Here is a 15522-nt window from a genome sequence, read left to right as displayed (position 1 = left end):
TGGTAAAGAATTTTGTAGATAAATAGACCTAAAAAGACATATGGAGGATGTTGGCATGGCATTAATTCATTTAGTATTTCTAAGTAATTTTTTAGAGTTTATTTTTAGGAAGCAAGCAATGCACTGGCAGAAAGAATCTGTAACATCAAAATGCATGCTATGCTTTTACAGTTGCTTGTTTTTAACCCATGAATAAGGTGAAGCTTATTGCATTGCATCAGCATAGGGATTAAAAAAGAGAATGAACAGTTAAGCTGATTTACTAACAACAACCTCAACAGTTATAGGTAGTGGGATTCTTGATGGACAGGCAAGACAATTTAGAATCTTTTGGCTAGTGTCAGCAAACACGGACAGAGTAGAGCTGTCAAAGACAGAAATTTCCTATGCCTATAGTAGTTCTCATGGCTTGTGTAGGTATGAGATTCTCCCTCCCCCTAGGCTAGTGCTCCTACTGATATGAAGGCAGTAGAACTGAACTCTGTGTCTGTTCTGAATGTATGTGGATCTATCAGTGTATGTGCACTGCTCAGAGCAGCTGCTGCAGCACAGCAGAACAGGCAGAAGACGAAGCAGCAACTGCACGATGTGAGTTGTTCAGTCAGAAGATACAGGATGTAAGTCTCTAGGAAATCAGGGAAAATACTCGGCATCTATCTGAAGACAGTAAGAAAAACAGATGCACTCATATATCCAAATGTGTATTCAAGGACTAGCTAATTTACATGGCTAAAGCACAGAACTATTTTGGTCACTGGTAATTTCTTTTCAACCTATGATTAAACCTTTGGATGATGGAATTTTGTTGTTTCAAGAGCTAGCAGGTGAAGATAAACTTTTAATTTTAAGTTTGATGATGAAAACTTACAGTGTGTTTTGAGAGAGACCTTTAGCACTGATGCACACACCATTATATGAAGCACCGCCCATGGATAGAGTCAGGCTTCTCTGTTTCCTGTTCTCTTACTGCTGCCTTTCCCAGCCCTGTGGCTATCAGTCCATTGCTGGTGTACCGACACCAGAACAGAATGCAGCAATACAGTCTGCACAGGGCTGTGCTGGGGAGTTACAGGGTAGATCTCATGCAGGTGAGTTAGGCTTGAGCAACTGCTAGAGGAACTATCCCTGATGATATTGGGGCATATAGGATAGTGGCCCAGAAGCTTCTACTGGCTAGCAGTGTGGAATGAGCACTCTGGGATCTGAAATTGTGACTGAGAATGGCCTAAGGAGCATTGGTATGGTTACTGGGGTTGGTTCTGGAGCCTGTGTTTGAAAACAGTGGTATAGGCTGCCCAGGGAGTCACCATCCTTGGATGTGCTTAAGGGTCGTTTAGATGTTGGGGGATATGGTGTAGGGGAGAACTTTGTAGAGTAGGGCTGATAGTTGGACTCGATGATCCCAAGGGTCTTTTCCAACCTGAATGATTCTGTGATTCTAAAAAAGAAAAAAAATGTGAGTGGTCTAGGTTGTAGCCATAGCTGTCCCAGGACCAAGGCCTCATGTTCTGTAGGTAGATGTGGTACATTCCTGTAGACAGTCTAACTGGTGATAGATATCAGAGATTTTGGGCACATAAATAACATGTCTACCTCTCTTTCTGTTTTCCTGGAAATACTATTTCGTTTAATAAGAATCATGTCTAGATGTAAGCCTTGTCTTGACCTGTGTGAATTCTTCTAGCAGTGTTGAATAATCCTTGCCGGTGTGTCAAAAGGCCTGTATTTGTTTAAGGTGTAGAGTGGAGGGAGGAAGAGGGTTTCTTTTTCATTTTGAACAGTTTTTTGTAAACCAGTATTGTGTGTGTTTGTGTGCCAAACAACTCTTCTTAAAATAAAAACAATGGAAAAAAAGTCAGACTTACAACATGTGAATCATGTTGTTGCTCAAAGCTTATTTTGCCCACATCTTATTTTTAAGATGCATAACTAACTGTATTTTAAATTTTGGAAAAAGAGTCAAGCACATGGGTAATGTGTTTATTTCTGTCTCATAACTGTGGGTGGTAGCTATCCTATAACAGTCACAGGCAGCATAAACACACTTTCTGTCCTGCTGGTATTGTGTTTCCTTTTTGTGGTACTTAAATGCCTAGCTTTTCTTTCTCCTGATCCCTTAATTAGCAGGCTCAATACCTGTGGGCGAGTTTCATTTTTAACCTCTGCTGCCTTACCCTGAACAGGCATTCCAGAGGTCTCAGCCGAAAAGTGATCAGAAGAAAAGTCACAATTGGTAATGGGAGGATAGGCAATATGGAAAGCAGAATTTATTGTATTTTGAGAAGAGAGGGAGAACAGTTCATAAAATTGTATGAAAGTAGTCTGCCACTTGGAAAGTATCTTCCAGAAATACAGTGATAAAGCAGAAATAGACATACTTGGATAAGAGTGACAAATGTATTTATCTGTTAAAAAGTTACGTTAGTCTAAGGTGGTCATGTGTTGTCCTTATTTTTAATGTTCTTTGACACATGATAATCTTAAGGAAAATTACTCTCAAAGAAAAAATTTCCATTCTGTAAACTGAAAAGTGAAACTTATGACATAAAAATTGGCATCTTTATTTTAAGTGGTTTCTGCCTTGAAAGTTTTTATTTATTGATGTGTCTTTAGTCTTAAAAATAGATGGTATGGACTTTATTTTAATAATTTGCCAACAGCCTGCTTTAAAATTTGAAAATGCTTTGATTTTTCTGCTTTGAGGTATAATTTGTTCTCCTAATCATGACAAATATCTTCCAATTTTAAGACAGTTGGATGCCTTAATTTTCTCTAAGTAATATAATAGCAGCTGAGATTTTGAGTAAAGGAGATTTGAAGAGGGAAGAGAAATCTATTTCAAAGACCTTGGTGACACTGCTGCTCTGTGTTGGCAAATAAAGCCACCTCCCTGCAACACAGGGTTTTATCACTTTGGAAGTGAAGTTTGGTGTTCATTAAACATCTATTTTGTACACCACAAATAGGTTTGGATCAGCCTGCCAGAAAACAGACACCATACTGAGATCATCATAAACAGTGGCCTTGCTTGACTGACATTTTTCCACTGATGGCTGCTGAGAACTGTGCCTGTTAAACCTCATGAGATCAGGAATTTCTATTCTCTCACCTCTATTATTTATTATTATTTCAGCTTAATATGCAATGGGGCTTTTATTGAATAGATCTTAGTTTTACTTTATATCTTAGTTTCTTTTTTTTATGTATTGGATTTTATTGAAATTCTTTTAAAAGTCCTAAATTCAAAGCAAATGTATCTTAGGGGAGAGGAGGAAGAAACAATCAGCACGAATATAGCATTTCTCCCAGTAAATGGCTCCAGATGTTGACAACTTGTTGTTAAGACTTCATCCACACGGCCAACACCAGAGGGAACCCCCCAACATTAGGACCCAGAGGAGCAGTGAAAGGATGAGCATAACACCAGAAAAGAAATAGAAGCTAAGAAATGTGTGCGTTAAATTTTTATTTGTATTATTGCATCTTTTGCTGTATATAAGTACTCTAGCTACTTTATTATTACTTTCTTTTCTGCAATAATTAGATTAAGACTAATGGTGACTGTTTAATTAAACTGTTAAAAAATCAATTATATTAACAATCTCAGAGTCATGGATGGCTGAGGTAGGAAGGGTGAAATGCTGGGGTTTCAACCCCAAGCCCCAAATTAATGTTGACACATGGGTGATTCCCACAGCCCTTCACAAAGGGGGGTGAGTTTGCCTTTAGGCTTCCCTCCAGGGTGCAGCTGGCCTTGCAGACAGAGCCATTGGGTAAATGAGCCCCAGGTGTCTGCATTAAGTAAGCAAAGGTCAGGTGTCCCACTGAGGGATAAAAGCTGGGACCACTTGCAGGCAGGGGCAGTGTCTGTCTGTGAGGTGGATGCCCTGTGCAGAGTTCCCTGTTGGGAAGGACCTCCTGCCTCCCTGGAACTGGGCTCCAGTCAGGTCTGGCTTTTGTAAACGTGGGTTGTGTAGAGATTCAGTGTGTGGCTTCTTTGGTCTTATGTGTTTGGCTTGTTGAGTTGGTTGTCTCCTGTCCCTTCTATGGGAGACTGTGTTTCACCATTTATTCCACCCATTGTTGGTTGTGTTGTGTGGTGTGGTTGTTGGGGTCAGTGGGATTGATGCTGACTATGTATAATCTGACTTGCTTGTTATTATTTGTATTACATGTACTGATCTTTACGTATCAAACACAATTTGGTTATTGGTTCATCTTTATGCTGGCTGTGTCCTTTATGTTAGGCCTAATAACTGGCAAAACAAAGGGACATCTGGAGGTCAAGTTGTCCAACACTCCTGCTGGAGCAGAAGCTGGAGTGGGCTGCCCAGGACTATGTCTGTCTAGATGGCTTTTGAATATCACCAAGGATGGAGACTCAGCAGCCTCCCTGATCAACTTGTGACAGTGCTCAGTCACTTCACAAATGTTTCTTGATGTTTAGAGAGAACCTCCTGTGTTTCAGTTTGTGCCCATTGACTCTGGTCACCACTGAAAAGAGTCCAGCTTCTTCCTCTTTGTACCCTCCCTTCAGATATTTATATCTATTGACAAGATCCCTCCTTGAGTCTTTTTCAGGCTGAACAGTCTCAGATCTCTCAGGCCTCCTCATAAGAGAGATGCTTCAGCCTCTTCATCATCTTTGTAACTCTTCATTGGACTTTCTCCAGTATGTCCATGTGTCCCTTGAGCTGAGGAGCCCAGAGCTGGATATAGCACTCCAGGCGTGTCCTCACCAGTGCTGAGCAGAGGGGAAGAGATACCTCCCTCAACCTGCTGACAACAGGAATGACCTACAAGTGATCCCACCATGTTTCTGTGATTCCAACGAGGTTGTAGCCCTGCAGCTGCACACAGATCTGTAACTCATCATATTTATTCCCCATGTATGTTAGTGTACATGCACTTCAGAGAGGCACCCCTGAATCCTTATTTTCAGCAAGGGTCCAGATTTTTCCAATAATCTTGCCTTGCTTACATGGAAATTCTGGAGGTGACTGCCTAAGCTTAGTTTTGATGATTTTTTTTGTCTCCTTTCTAACACATCTCCCCATGCCCTTTGCTCATCATCCCTATCTATCCCTCCCTCACAATGTTGCTGCTAACTGTCCCTGCACTGTCATTCCTATTTTATATCCCTTCTCAGATCAGGCATCCTGGTAGCGAAGATGTCCTGCTTATCCAGGTGGAGCCCATCACTCCCAAAATTCATAGGTTTATTTATTATAATTTAAGAGGTGTGCTATGTCTTTGCTCATAAACAAGATCCTGAGTGTAACAACTAGATCTGCTGTGTTCTTTGCTACCATCATGCACAGAGTATGAATATGAGGTCTCATCCTGATCATTATCTTTATATAAATGTACATATAGGGCAAATATGTTGGGTAAAATCCTTACACTGTAGGCATTTGAAAACCTTTTTCAATAAGGCCAGAATTTTAACCTTTATCTAAGCAAAGTACTTGTACTCTGCCTGTGAAGGTGGATTATCATTCCTGTCCACATTATCATGATGGTTTACAAAGTAGAAACTTGAGACAATAATATAATGGTGATTTGCCATTTGTATGGTCTGGTAGTCAACTTACAAAGTAAGATTTTACTTTTCTGAAAACCTCTACTTCATATGAACAACTGGGACAAGAGGCTTGTCCCACATAGGAGAACATGCTTTCTACAAGTTTTTGTCAAGGCAGTGTAAAAATTACTCAGTGAGGTCACTCCTTGGGTCAAGCTCTATAAATATTTTTAAAAGGAAAATATTTGAGTCAAGTTCTCTTGCACAGAATGGGGAGAAGGGTTCTAGTGAAACTTTTTACTTTCTATACCCTGTGGTAGGCCATGTGTGTGTAGGAGAAAATGTTTCTTCAACTCAGATGAACATAGAGACAGACAGTGAAAGTGCTGCATATAATTCTTTCTGGGTTTATTCATATAAAAGGAATGTATGACATTTAGTCTGAATGGAGCCTTTCAGTGCAATGCATGTACTTAATATAGTTAAGACATTTTTTAATCATGCTTTAAAATTATGTACCCTTCTGCTAATGATAATTTAATATAGCAATAGGATCAGTGCTGACATGTGAGTGGGTTTAAGTTACCAGCAGAACATCTACTTATGCTTGCTTTTACAGTTGTTTCACACGCTGTATTGAATAATTTCAATTGCTTGTTCAGTTTCTGAACACCAACCATTTTGAATTCAGACTTTGTGTCTCATGCCAATGCCATAAACTTCATCAGAAACCATTCAGCCATTTCTCGAAACAATAATTTTTCTGACCCTGTCAAATAATTGGTTAATAGCTCTAATGTTTTTCATTTCAGAACACAAAATTTGATAGGGGCATGCTGGCTCTTTCACGTGCCATCAGAAATACTGAAATATCCTGATTTGCAGCATATACCACTCTAACTATTAGGGTATTGTATGAGACATGCTTTGCTAGTAGGTTTCATGGATTCTTGCTTATAGAAGTATAACAGCATTTTTCCTCTTCTAGTCATGCTGCCTAGAGAACAACTGAGTCAGAGTTTGTAGAGGGAAAATAATGTATGTCTAAACATTTATTCTTGGTTTCCTAGCCACCTAGTGTCAGGTAACACACTTCCCTTTCCTTCTGCTTCCTAACTTGCTTTCAGTGCTCCTCTTAGCTTTGTCCTCACCTCTTCCCAACTTTCCGTCCCAGGATTTTTCACTGTCTTTTTCTCCTTCTTGCACACTTTTCTCTGTAGTATTCATCCATTCTCCCCACTAGTCTGATTCCCCTCACACCCATCTGTGTGCCCAACAGACCTGGTCTCTTCCTTTTTAAAAATAATTTTTCCAATATAAGTATGAATGGGAGATTCCTTTCTTCTTAGGGTTTCCATTCCAAGCTTCAAGTCTCTCATTCTTCTTTGCCTTCTTTCTCATCCAGCCCCAGCTGTGTGAAAGATCTAATATTTTTTTCCAAGTTTTTTTATAGTACTGTGAAGGAGAGGTAGAGGAGGCAGAAACATTCAAATTATGTTAAATGAAGCACTAAAAAGCTAGAATTCTCTGCCTCTGTGACCTTAACTTTTACCCTTCTGTAGGCTATGATACAAGTCTGTCTTCAGGTACATAAATATATATCTTATTCCTTCATAAGTATATATTAAAACCAGCATTTATAGACTTTATTTTGGGTTTTTTGAAGGTTCCTTGTTTAAAAGAGGAAAAAGTGTAAAAAAAAAAAAACCAAAAAAAAACAAAAAACAAAAAAAAAACCACCACCCCACAACAAAAAAAACCAAAACAACAAAAAAACCAAACCCACACCAAAAAACCCCAACAAAACAAAAAACAAACCCCAGTATTGAAGCATTTGTTATGCTTGTGAAAGTAGCTGTTTAGAAGCAGTTAGCTGATACTATTCAAAACTAAAATGTCATTCAGAGTTTCTGGATTAATTGATACATCCTGCAGCAATTCATCACTTAAATGATGTACTCAGAATGATTGACAGTTGCTTTTCAGAAAGCCAAGGCACAAGAAGCAAGGTCTGTGCATGGACAATTGGTTGAAAGAGTGACAAAGAGGTGAAGAATGTACAGTCTTATAGCAGAGAAAGGTCACTGCTGTAATTCTACAGATTTGTACTGCTAATGATATGAGGGTTTTTTTAAGAACAGGGGCAGATTGTAAAGAATTACAAACTGATCTTCTAAGAGTGAATAACTGGAAAATAAAATGGTAGATGAAATTAATTTCTACCAGTTGTTATAAATTTATTGAGGGAGGGAGGAGAAATCCTACTTACACATAAAATTACTTCTAAGGTGTAAATTATTGAGTTTACAAGAGTTTCACAAAAACTTTCTCAGCTGCAGCCAAGGAAGTACACCAGTTATGTCCTCATCAGGAAAAATACAGAGAATATTGCTTTGCCAGTAGAGAAATATTGGGATTATTTGCATCATGCACAGATATGATTCCCATGACTCACCAAAGATCAAAAGTTATGTACTAGAACACGGAAACTCTGACAGGCTGAAAAGATAACTGGAGGTGTGGAATGGTTGCAGTACAAGAAATAACCAAGTAAGTTCACTTTCAGTACAGAAAGCAGACAAAAGGAAGTGGTATATAAAAGAGGCTTCTGAAATCACAAAGAGCATGGAGAAAACAGAATGGATAGTGATCGCTATTCATGACAAGAACTTGGAGGTACTGAAGAACCCAAGTCAAAACCAAAGGAGCAGACTTCTTCACGAAAGGCATAACTGAGCAGTGGACCACCTTACCAGGGGATATTTTGAGTGCCAAACATTTATACATGCTCAGGAGAGGTCTAAGCAAAACAGAAATATTTTATTCTTTTCTAGCATGGTTCTTACTCAGGACTTGGTGCATACTGCTTCTCTAACACTAATCTTGTACAAGGATTTTTTTACGATTCTTAAATCCTATCATTATAGAGGCTAGAAATGTACAAAGAAATTTGTGTTGTAGCCAGGAGGGAAAAAATAAACTTCTTAACATGGATAATCAGAAATATAAGAACACCCAGCCAGACTAACTCAGTGAATGAGTAACAACTTGCAACAGCAGAATTGTAGTCTGCCATTTCAAATCTTAGGAATGCAATCAGTTGACAGAGCTGAGGAAAGTAAACAAAACTTCTGCCTGGAAAATGGAGATTTTTAACCAGCAGGAAAACTCCAGCTTAGTTGAAGACAGCTGGAGACAGTACTGAAGGAAAGCACTTATGTCCTAGTTCAGAGAGGTCCTGCTGTGTTTGAAAAGGAAGAGACAAACAGCAAGGTTAAAACTGAGTGGACATGTACAAATGTCACTGCCCTTGTGGGGAGCAAGATATATATAGATGTAGCAGATATAGAGAGTCTGTTAATATTGTGTAATTTTAGGACTACAAATGAACACTAGATACTTGAGAAATCTCAAGGCCCTACAGGAGTGGGGGTGATAAACTGTATTTAGAGATTCCTCCACTGCTGTCCATTTAAAAATAATGGAATGCAGAGGTCAAGAACATGCTTTGCCTTGTTTGCCTTTATCCAGTAGCACTAAAAATATTCAGCATTGGCCAGACATCCATGTTAAAATATCCAGCAGACACTAAAGACACTCTCATCAGCATTTTATGTAGATGATCTGCAGGAATAGTGTATAACCTATGGGAGAAGGAGAGGTATAATACTACTACTTTTTTTCTATGGATTTTCTAAAATCAGAGGGAAAATCCATCAATTTGTAAACAATAGAAGAAATGTTATTTTTTAATTAAATATTTGCAGCTTATGTTGTAAAAGTCCTTAATAGTCATTTAAGTTTTATAAATCTGGAGTTTGATCATACATTTGTCTCTTAAATATGTTAGTCTACTGTAAGGCATCAAAGCAAATGTATGTTTTGGCCATATATAGCAGACAAAAACTATACTGCAACAGGAAGCATTATGCAGGTAAGCCTCTGACATTTTATGTCTAAAGAGACAGAAAAATTACAATTGAAAGAAGGAACTAAGTAATTTAACAGCACTAATAACAAGTCTTGATAGTTATTGCCAAAGATTACCTGAAAAAAAAAAAATGGAAGTGAGCCAGGCTTGTAAATACATACATTTCACAAGAATGCTTAAAAAAACAGTATTTTCTCCTGGGATAACATATCTAGTTTTATATATATATATATATATATATATATATATATCTATCTAGATAAAGGCATAAAATAAATGCTTTTGGTATATGATTTGCACGAATGTTGCAAACACTGTTCCTATGAACTGCACTTCTGGTGGTAATAGCAATGGAGAAACTTCTGGGGAGAGAAAAGAAAGAGCTGACAGCTTCATGTAGAAAAGGTGAATGATGAAACATTTTTTAGCCCTGATATGGTACTATGGAACAGAAAAGGGGAGGTCCTTCATCCTCTGAAGGAGATAAAACAGTCTGTGTTTATACTAAGAAACTTTACTGAAAGACAGTTTGATCTCTTGCTTCTTTATCATTAAGCAGAAGGTGGGGAGTAAATAATGCTGTTCTGTGGCTCACCTACAAATATACCTGAAAAGATCTGACCTTTTGTGGTTTCTAACCTAAAAGGGGAGCCTGGAGCAGAATCAACACTTAACATCTCTATTTCCTTATTTAATTAAAAAACCCCAATGCCCAAACAAACAAAAAAACCCCAAACCACAACAAAAACCAACAACCAAAAGTCCCCCCCAAATAACACACACCCACCCCAAAAAAAGTCAACAATACAAACCTCCCAAACTCAAGCATTTGGTTCACGGTACAACGAAATTCTTAATTCTGTTTATTGCTTGGGATTGTCTTTTAGTTATTAAAAAAAAACTACTCATGTCCGTCCCCCACACCCCATCCTATATTTTTAGTTTTGAATCTCCTAAAGTAATCTTCAGCACCATCCAGTCTATATCTACCAAGATCCCACTGATCTCTTTCCTCATGCAGTGCTTCCCAGGCTCCCTCCTGTCCAAGTCAAAGAGTGACAATTGCAGTCTTTGTTAAAAATCTCATGACTTAAAAATTGCCTGATTTATTTCAAGCTTATTCTTCCGAAAATTCTTCCTTGAGCAAGAATTGGCTTTAAAGCACTACATGTGGAAAAAAGGCTTTTCATGAAGTTAGAAGGGAGGGGTGAAATAACACTTTTAATGGAAACTATTAGAAATGCTTAGCTGCAGGATCTCTATAGCAGACACATATATGTACAGCTGCTGAGGTAGATACACACTATTAATTTACATGCAGGGTGTAAATCTTTGTAAATGAGAGTATTACAGAATTTTTCAATGCAAAGGGTATGGTTTTAAATGTCTCCGTAGGTGACAGACAAGCTGTGACAGTACGGCTCCAAGTGTATATGTTTCAATTTACCTGTGACTGCTCTGCCCTCCTCATATCTCAAAACTTGCTTCTGTTAAACTTCGGTTAAAATGGCCAGAGAAATGTCCTTTTCCGTATAAGAATGCATATCATTGGCTATATAATGGTGACTGGAAGGATGCTGGAGGTCGGGTTTTATTGGACAAGTGAGTGGAGGTTTTGAGTGGGTGGGGGGGAGCAGGGGAAGCTGGAGAAGCTGTACCACTATCTGTTGGGGCATGCAGTAGTTAGAGCCAAGACTGGATAATGACAACGTTGGGATGATGTACAGCAGTAAGCGGTGTCCATCAATAAATAAAGTAGGAAGTTTTCAGCAGTGGTCTGACAGGAAAGTCTCCACGGAGTCAGATTTCAGAGCTGGAGCACTGAATTGCAGTGAGTCACACAGAGAGCCTGAGAGCTGCCTTTGTTCCACTTGTGTCTGAACGTTGGAGGAGAAACAGCAGGCTCCAGTTTTTATTAACTTCTTATTTTCATAAGCATAAAACTCATGTGCGCTGAACTTTTTCCTCACTTGAGGTCTTTCAACTGACTTTCAAAAAATGCTCTCATGGTAAGAACTCTCACTTCTAAATTTTACTTTTTCTTCTTTTCCCCTTATGCTTCTGTATTACACTTTTTGGTCTCATTCTTTCCCACTCACCCTCTTTCTTTTTTTTATTTTTGGCACACCTGCTCCAGGCATGCCTGGTGGACCTGGGACTTGCTGCTGCTGCTCTTTGGCTTGTCAATCCATGCTGGTTCAGCAGCTCAGATCATAGAAGGTAAGACTCCTCCAAATCACATCTATAAATTGAGAGTGAGGGTTAATATTAAGATATGCTTTCCTAATATGGAAAGAGAATCTACATTAGCAGTTCCTATGTTTAATGTACTTACTCTTCATTTCGTATAGGGAAGCTGCTGCAAGTTAAATTGCCATTCATTCTGGAAAAGGGAAAATAAATAATTTGGTTCCCCAGCTGTAAGGATAATGCTGCTCTCTCAATATTTATTCAGAGTGTAATAATGAACAGAAAGTACTGCAAAGAAATGGAGAATACCGGATGGGGTTTTGTGTATCACGTCAGAGAAAGGTGGCAGAGAGCAATTAGGGTGGATGTATGTGTCATTCTGGAGATTTTAGGAATGTGCCAGGCATGGTGTGAGTGCAAAGACACATATTGATGCTTGTTCCAGTGCTTAGAGATTTCTCCCAGTAAGTGTCTGAGCAAATTGTGATTTTCAGATCTCCTGAGTTAAATGTTTAGTTTTACCAGCCTAGCCTTTATGGACTTTCAGTGAAAAGCCTTTCTGTAATTGAAGATCATATATTCTTGTAACAGAGCCAAATTCTTCAGCATCTCTGGAAGACATAGACTCAAATTTAACTTCAGAGACAGAACACTGATTTAAAAGTTTACATGTAATTTTGAGAAAAGTGAACAAGCCTCGTATAGTAGTTTTCCTCTGAGCAATGATACTTATGTCAAAAAGACATTTTTACTATCCTATTAAAAATAGTCTGAATTTGTTAGGTAAATGACCCCTAGACAACTGTGTGAAAGGAGTATTAGAAATTAATGAAGGGAAGAAGATATTGCACATGAAGACTTTAATATTACTCAGGCTGGTGTTTGCCTATTTAACTGACGCTGCCATAGAATAGACTGCGCATCTAGGAGTCATAGGTAGTTATTTCAGTAGGATAAAAAGCCACCAATTAGTTATCACTAACAAATGCTGTAAGTGCAGGCAAGAAATATGTATGCTGTATTATAGATAATTAATTAAGGAAGCAAAGTGGATGCATCAATTAGAATAAGGAAAATGTTAATGTATGTATGAATAGTGACAGAAATACAATATACTGCATATACATTGGAGATAAATCTGTTGCATCAGGTAAAAATGTTTTTCTTGAACTGATGAATGACAGTGCAGTGAGTGAAAACTGGACAGGAGAAACCAAACTTTGACACATAAAAGTTAATAAGCAGAAGCTCATAAAAACTACAAGCACAGTAATAAAAAGAACAAATATTTATTTGACACACAATGTCTTTCTTGGTGGATCTATGCCCATTTCTATTACCTGAAACTTTGGTTCTTTAAATATCCCACGCTGTGAAACTCAGAAATGGGAAAGATAACCCCCTACTGATACAGGACAGATTCTTCCTGTGCAGAATCTTATTACTGCTGGAAGGACTCCTAACCTTATCATGAATGAAGATCACATGGGCTTATGCAAGTCTCCTTAGATCACTGAAGACTTCTGGGAATGTGCTCCTGCATGACTGTCCTAGCCTAATATTCTTCCCTAATCATTTGTCTATTAATACAGAAGTTCCTGTTCCCAAATTTTTTTACATCTTATTTTTAAATGCCTGATGTAATAGGGATCTCATGCTTTCTATTCCACAACATCAAACATTTTGCTCATGTTATAAGCAAGATTTTCTTGATGCTTGATTTAAATGTTTTCATCTGCTGAAACCAGTTGTTGAGTGCTATAAATAGAAATTATCTTCCTTTCTTTCTGGTGCTGCAAATACATGAATATAAATTTTCCCTGTAACTTCAAATCTTTTAGTTTTAACTATTGCGCAAATAACCTCTTTTTCCTTTCTCATAGTTCCTCTTCGTAATAGAGTGCACAGAAATAAATTGTGTATTTAAGGTGAAAATGTTTAGAGACACAGGGAGATTAATTGATGCTCTGGTATTCAGGACTTTTGCTGCTGAAGTTATGCTTTATCCAGTGCCCATTTTGTCACTGTCTCCTTTAAGATTACTGCTTTCCAGGATTCTCCAGCCCATTGAATAATGCTACACTGCATTTCTGACAACTGACCAATCCTCCGTCTCCCCATAGTGCATATTTATGCCTCTAAATTCCTTTTTATATAAGAGGAACTGGGAATGAGTAAACGTGGGTTTAGAGGAACAGTGCAGGTGCCTTCTGCTGCACCACCCTACAGGCTATATGCAAAAGGAAGAAAAAAAACCTCAAGATGTTCTTCAGTGGGTTAAATAATGTCGAGAAAATTGCTCATGAATTAAATCATTCACTGTGGAAACCTGCAGACAAAGCAGTGACCCTCAGATAGTTTAGGGAAGAAAAGTTTGTTGTCGTTGCTTTCACCAATCAGACCTCTTCAGTGAGGTCTAGTGAATTTGCTTACTTGCTTGGTATGCAATTAGGCACTTAGAGTCTTCCTGTTTTTTCCCCAGGGAAGCACCAAATTGTGGAGAAGGGTGAAGGATGCAGATAAAAGAAAAGGCCCTCCATGCAGAGGGTTTGAGGTCTCCCATGTCTTTGTGAAAGATATGAGAAAGATCAGTCAGAAAATTTTGATAAGTTTCTTATCAGGAAAAGTGTTTTGACCAAGTCTTGTTCTTGAGGAAATCATACACTTATGGACAGTTCCTACAAAGAAAGAGGAAACAAACTGAAAGGATGGTGAGAAAGTGTAGGGGGAAAATTCAGATGGCAGTCTGAAATAGTTTGAGAGCTTCTGGGACTTAGTTTAACTTTTTAGTGAACTTGTGTGATGTGGGACTTTTGTTTCTGTAGAAGTGTTGCTTTCATTTCCAAGTCCTAGAATGTCTGACTACTGCTTTCATTGTAAAATGGGACAGACAATAGGAGATATTTAAAACCTCACATTTAAAATCATGAGTTCCTAACTCACAGAACCGACTGAAACACCTTCTTGTTCAAAATGACATGTTTAGCTTGTTAAAATTGTTTGATATCTGTTATGTAATTTGTAGATCAAGCTATGTGTTGTGACAGAATGTAAAAAAAAAAAAAAATTCATTCAGAATTTTACAGTTCTGTTGCATGTTCTGCAAATAGATGGAATTCGGTCATTGTTTCACCAAAACTCTTAAGAAATACCAGATCTTGCTTTGGAGTGAAACTGAACAGGAGTTCAGAAATCTCAGCAGTTCCTGTGAGTTAGAATTCTGAATTCTTACTAACTCTGTTGGAAAATTTTAGTTCCTTTCGCTGCAGCTAGCATTGCACATGTACAAAAACATAAGGAATAATACGCCTTCTTCCTCTTTACCCAAATACAGTATCACCTGAACTATGGAGCGCTTTTGCAGTTTTTCTCCTGTGTTCATGAAAATGGTGCAGACATAGTACCCTACTTGGGTTTGTGTGGGAGGGTTAAAGATATGTTGGTGTCTTAATTATTTAATCACTTTTCCTTTGTTCAAATGACAATTAAGCATGTATCTGTCTGTACATAAAAGTGTAGTCTGTCTTATTCTATCTGGTATTGCCTTGTGGTGCATGTGTTTGGCCTTTAATTACACCTGATAATGTGTCTTGATTTACATTGATAACCCTGGCTACTTTTTTCCATGTCCCTTTGCATCTTCATCCACAAATTAAGTTAGTGAACAGAAGGTGCTCAGAACACAGTCCTGAACATGCTGGTACCCAGATTGGGGACAGAACTAAAGTTATAAAATCTGAATGCTAAACCTGCTGAAGTGTGAATCATAAAGTCCTCCTTATGACTTGTTCTAGCCTCTTGCAGAAGTCATATTTATTCTTTCAGGCTACCTACGCAGTTATCAACAGTTCTTGGCATTCAAAGCAGTGCACGCCTT

General features: G+C 38.2%; 1 protein-coding gene across 3 annotated transcripts in view; it reads left to right on the top strand.

The window, feature by feature from the left end:
• Positions 1-11200: 11200 nt before the first annotated feature.
• The window catches only part of LOC113476917 (collagen alpha-1(XV) chain-like), a 147046-nt gene continuing 142724 nt past the window's right edge, over positions 11201-15522 (top strand). For all 3 annotated transcript variants that reach the window (XM_026842920.1, XM_026842919.1, XM_026842921.1), the window contains exons 1-2: positions 11201-11464; positions 11593-11675. In XM_026842920.1, coding sequence (XP_026698721.1) covers positions 11454-11464; positions 11593-11675 — 94 coding nt within the window. In that variant the 5' untranslated portion in view covers positions 11201-11453. The remainder of the gene's footprint in view (positions 11465-11592; positions 11676-15522) is intronic.

This window comes from Athene cunicularia, assembly GCF_003259725.1.
Source record: "Athene cunicularia isolate RWA chromosome 2 unlocalized genomic scaffold, athCun1 chr2_part1, whole genome shotgun sequence".
NCBI classification, from domain to species: Eukaryota; Metazoa; Chordata; class Aves; order Strigiformes; family Strigidae; genus Athene; species Athene cunicularia.
Note: the sequence above shows the minus strand (reverse complement) of the source record. Positions and strands in the feature narration are given on the sequence as shown.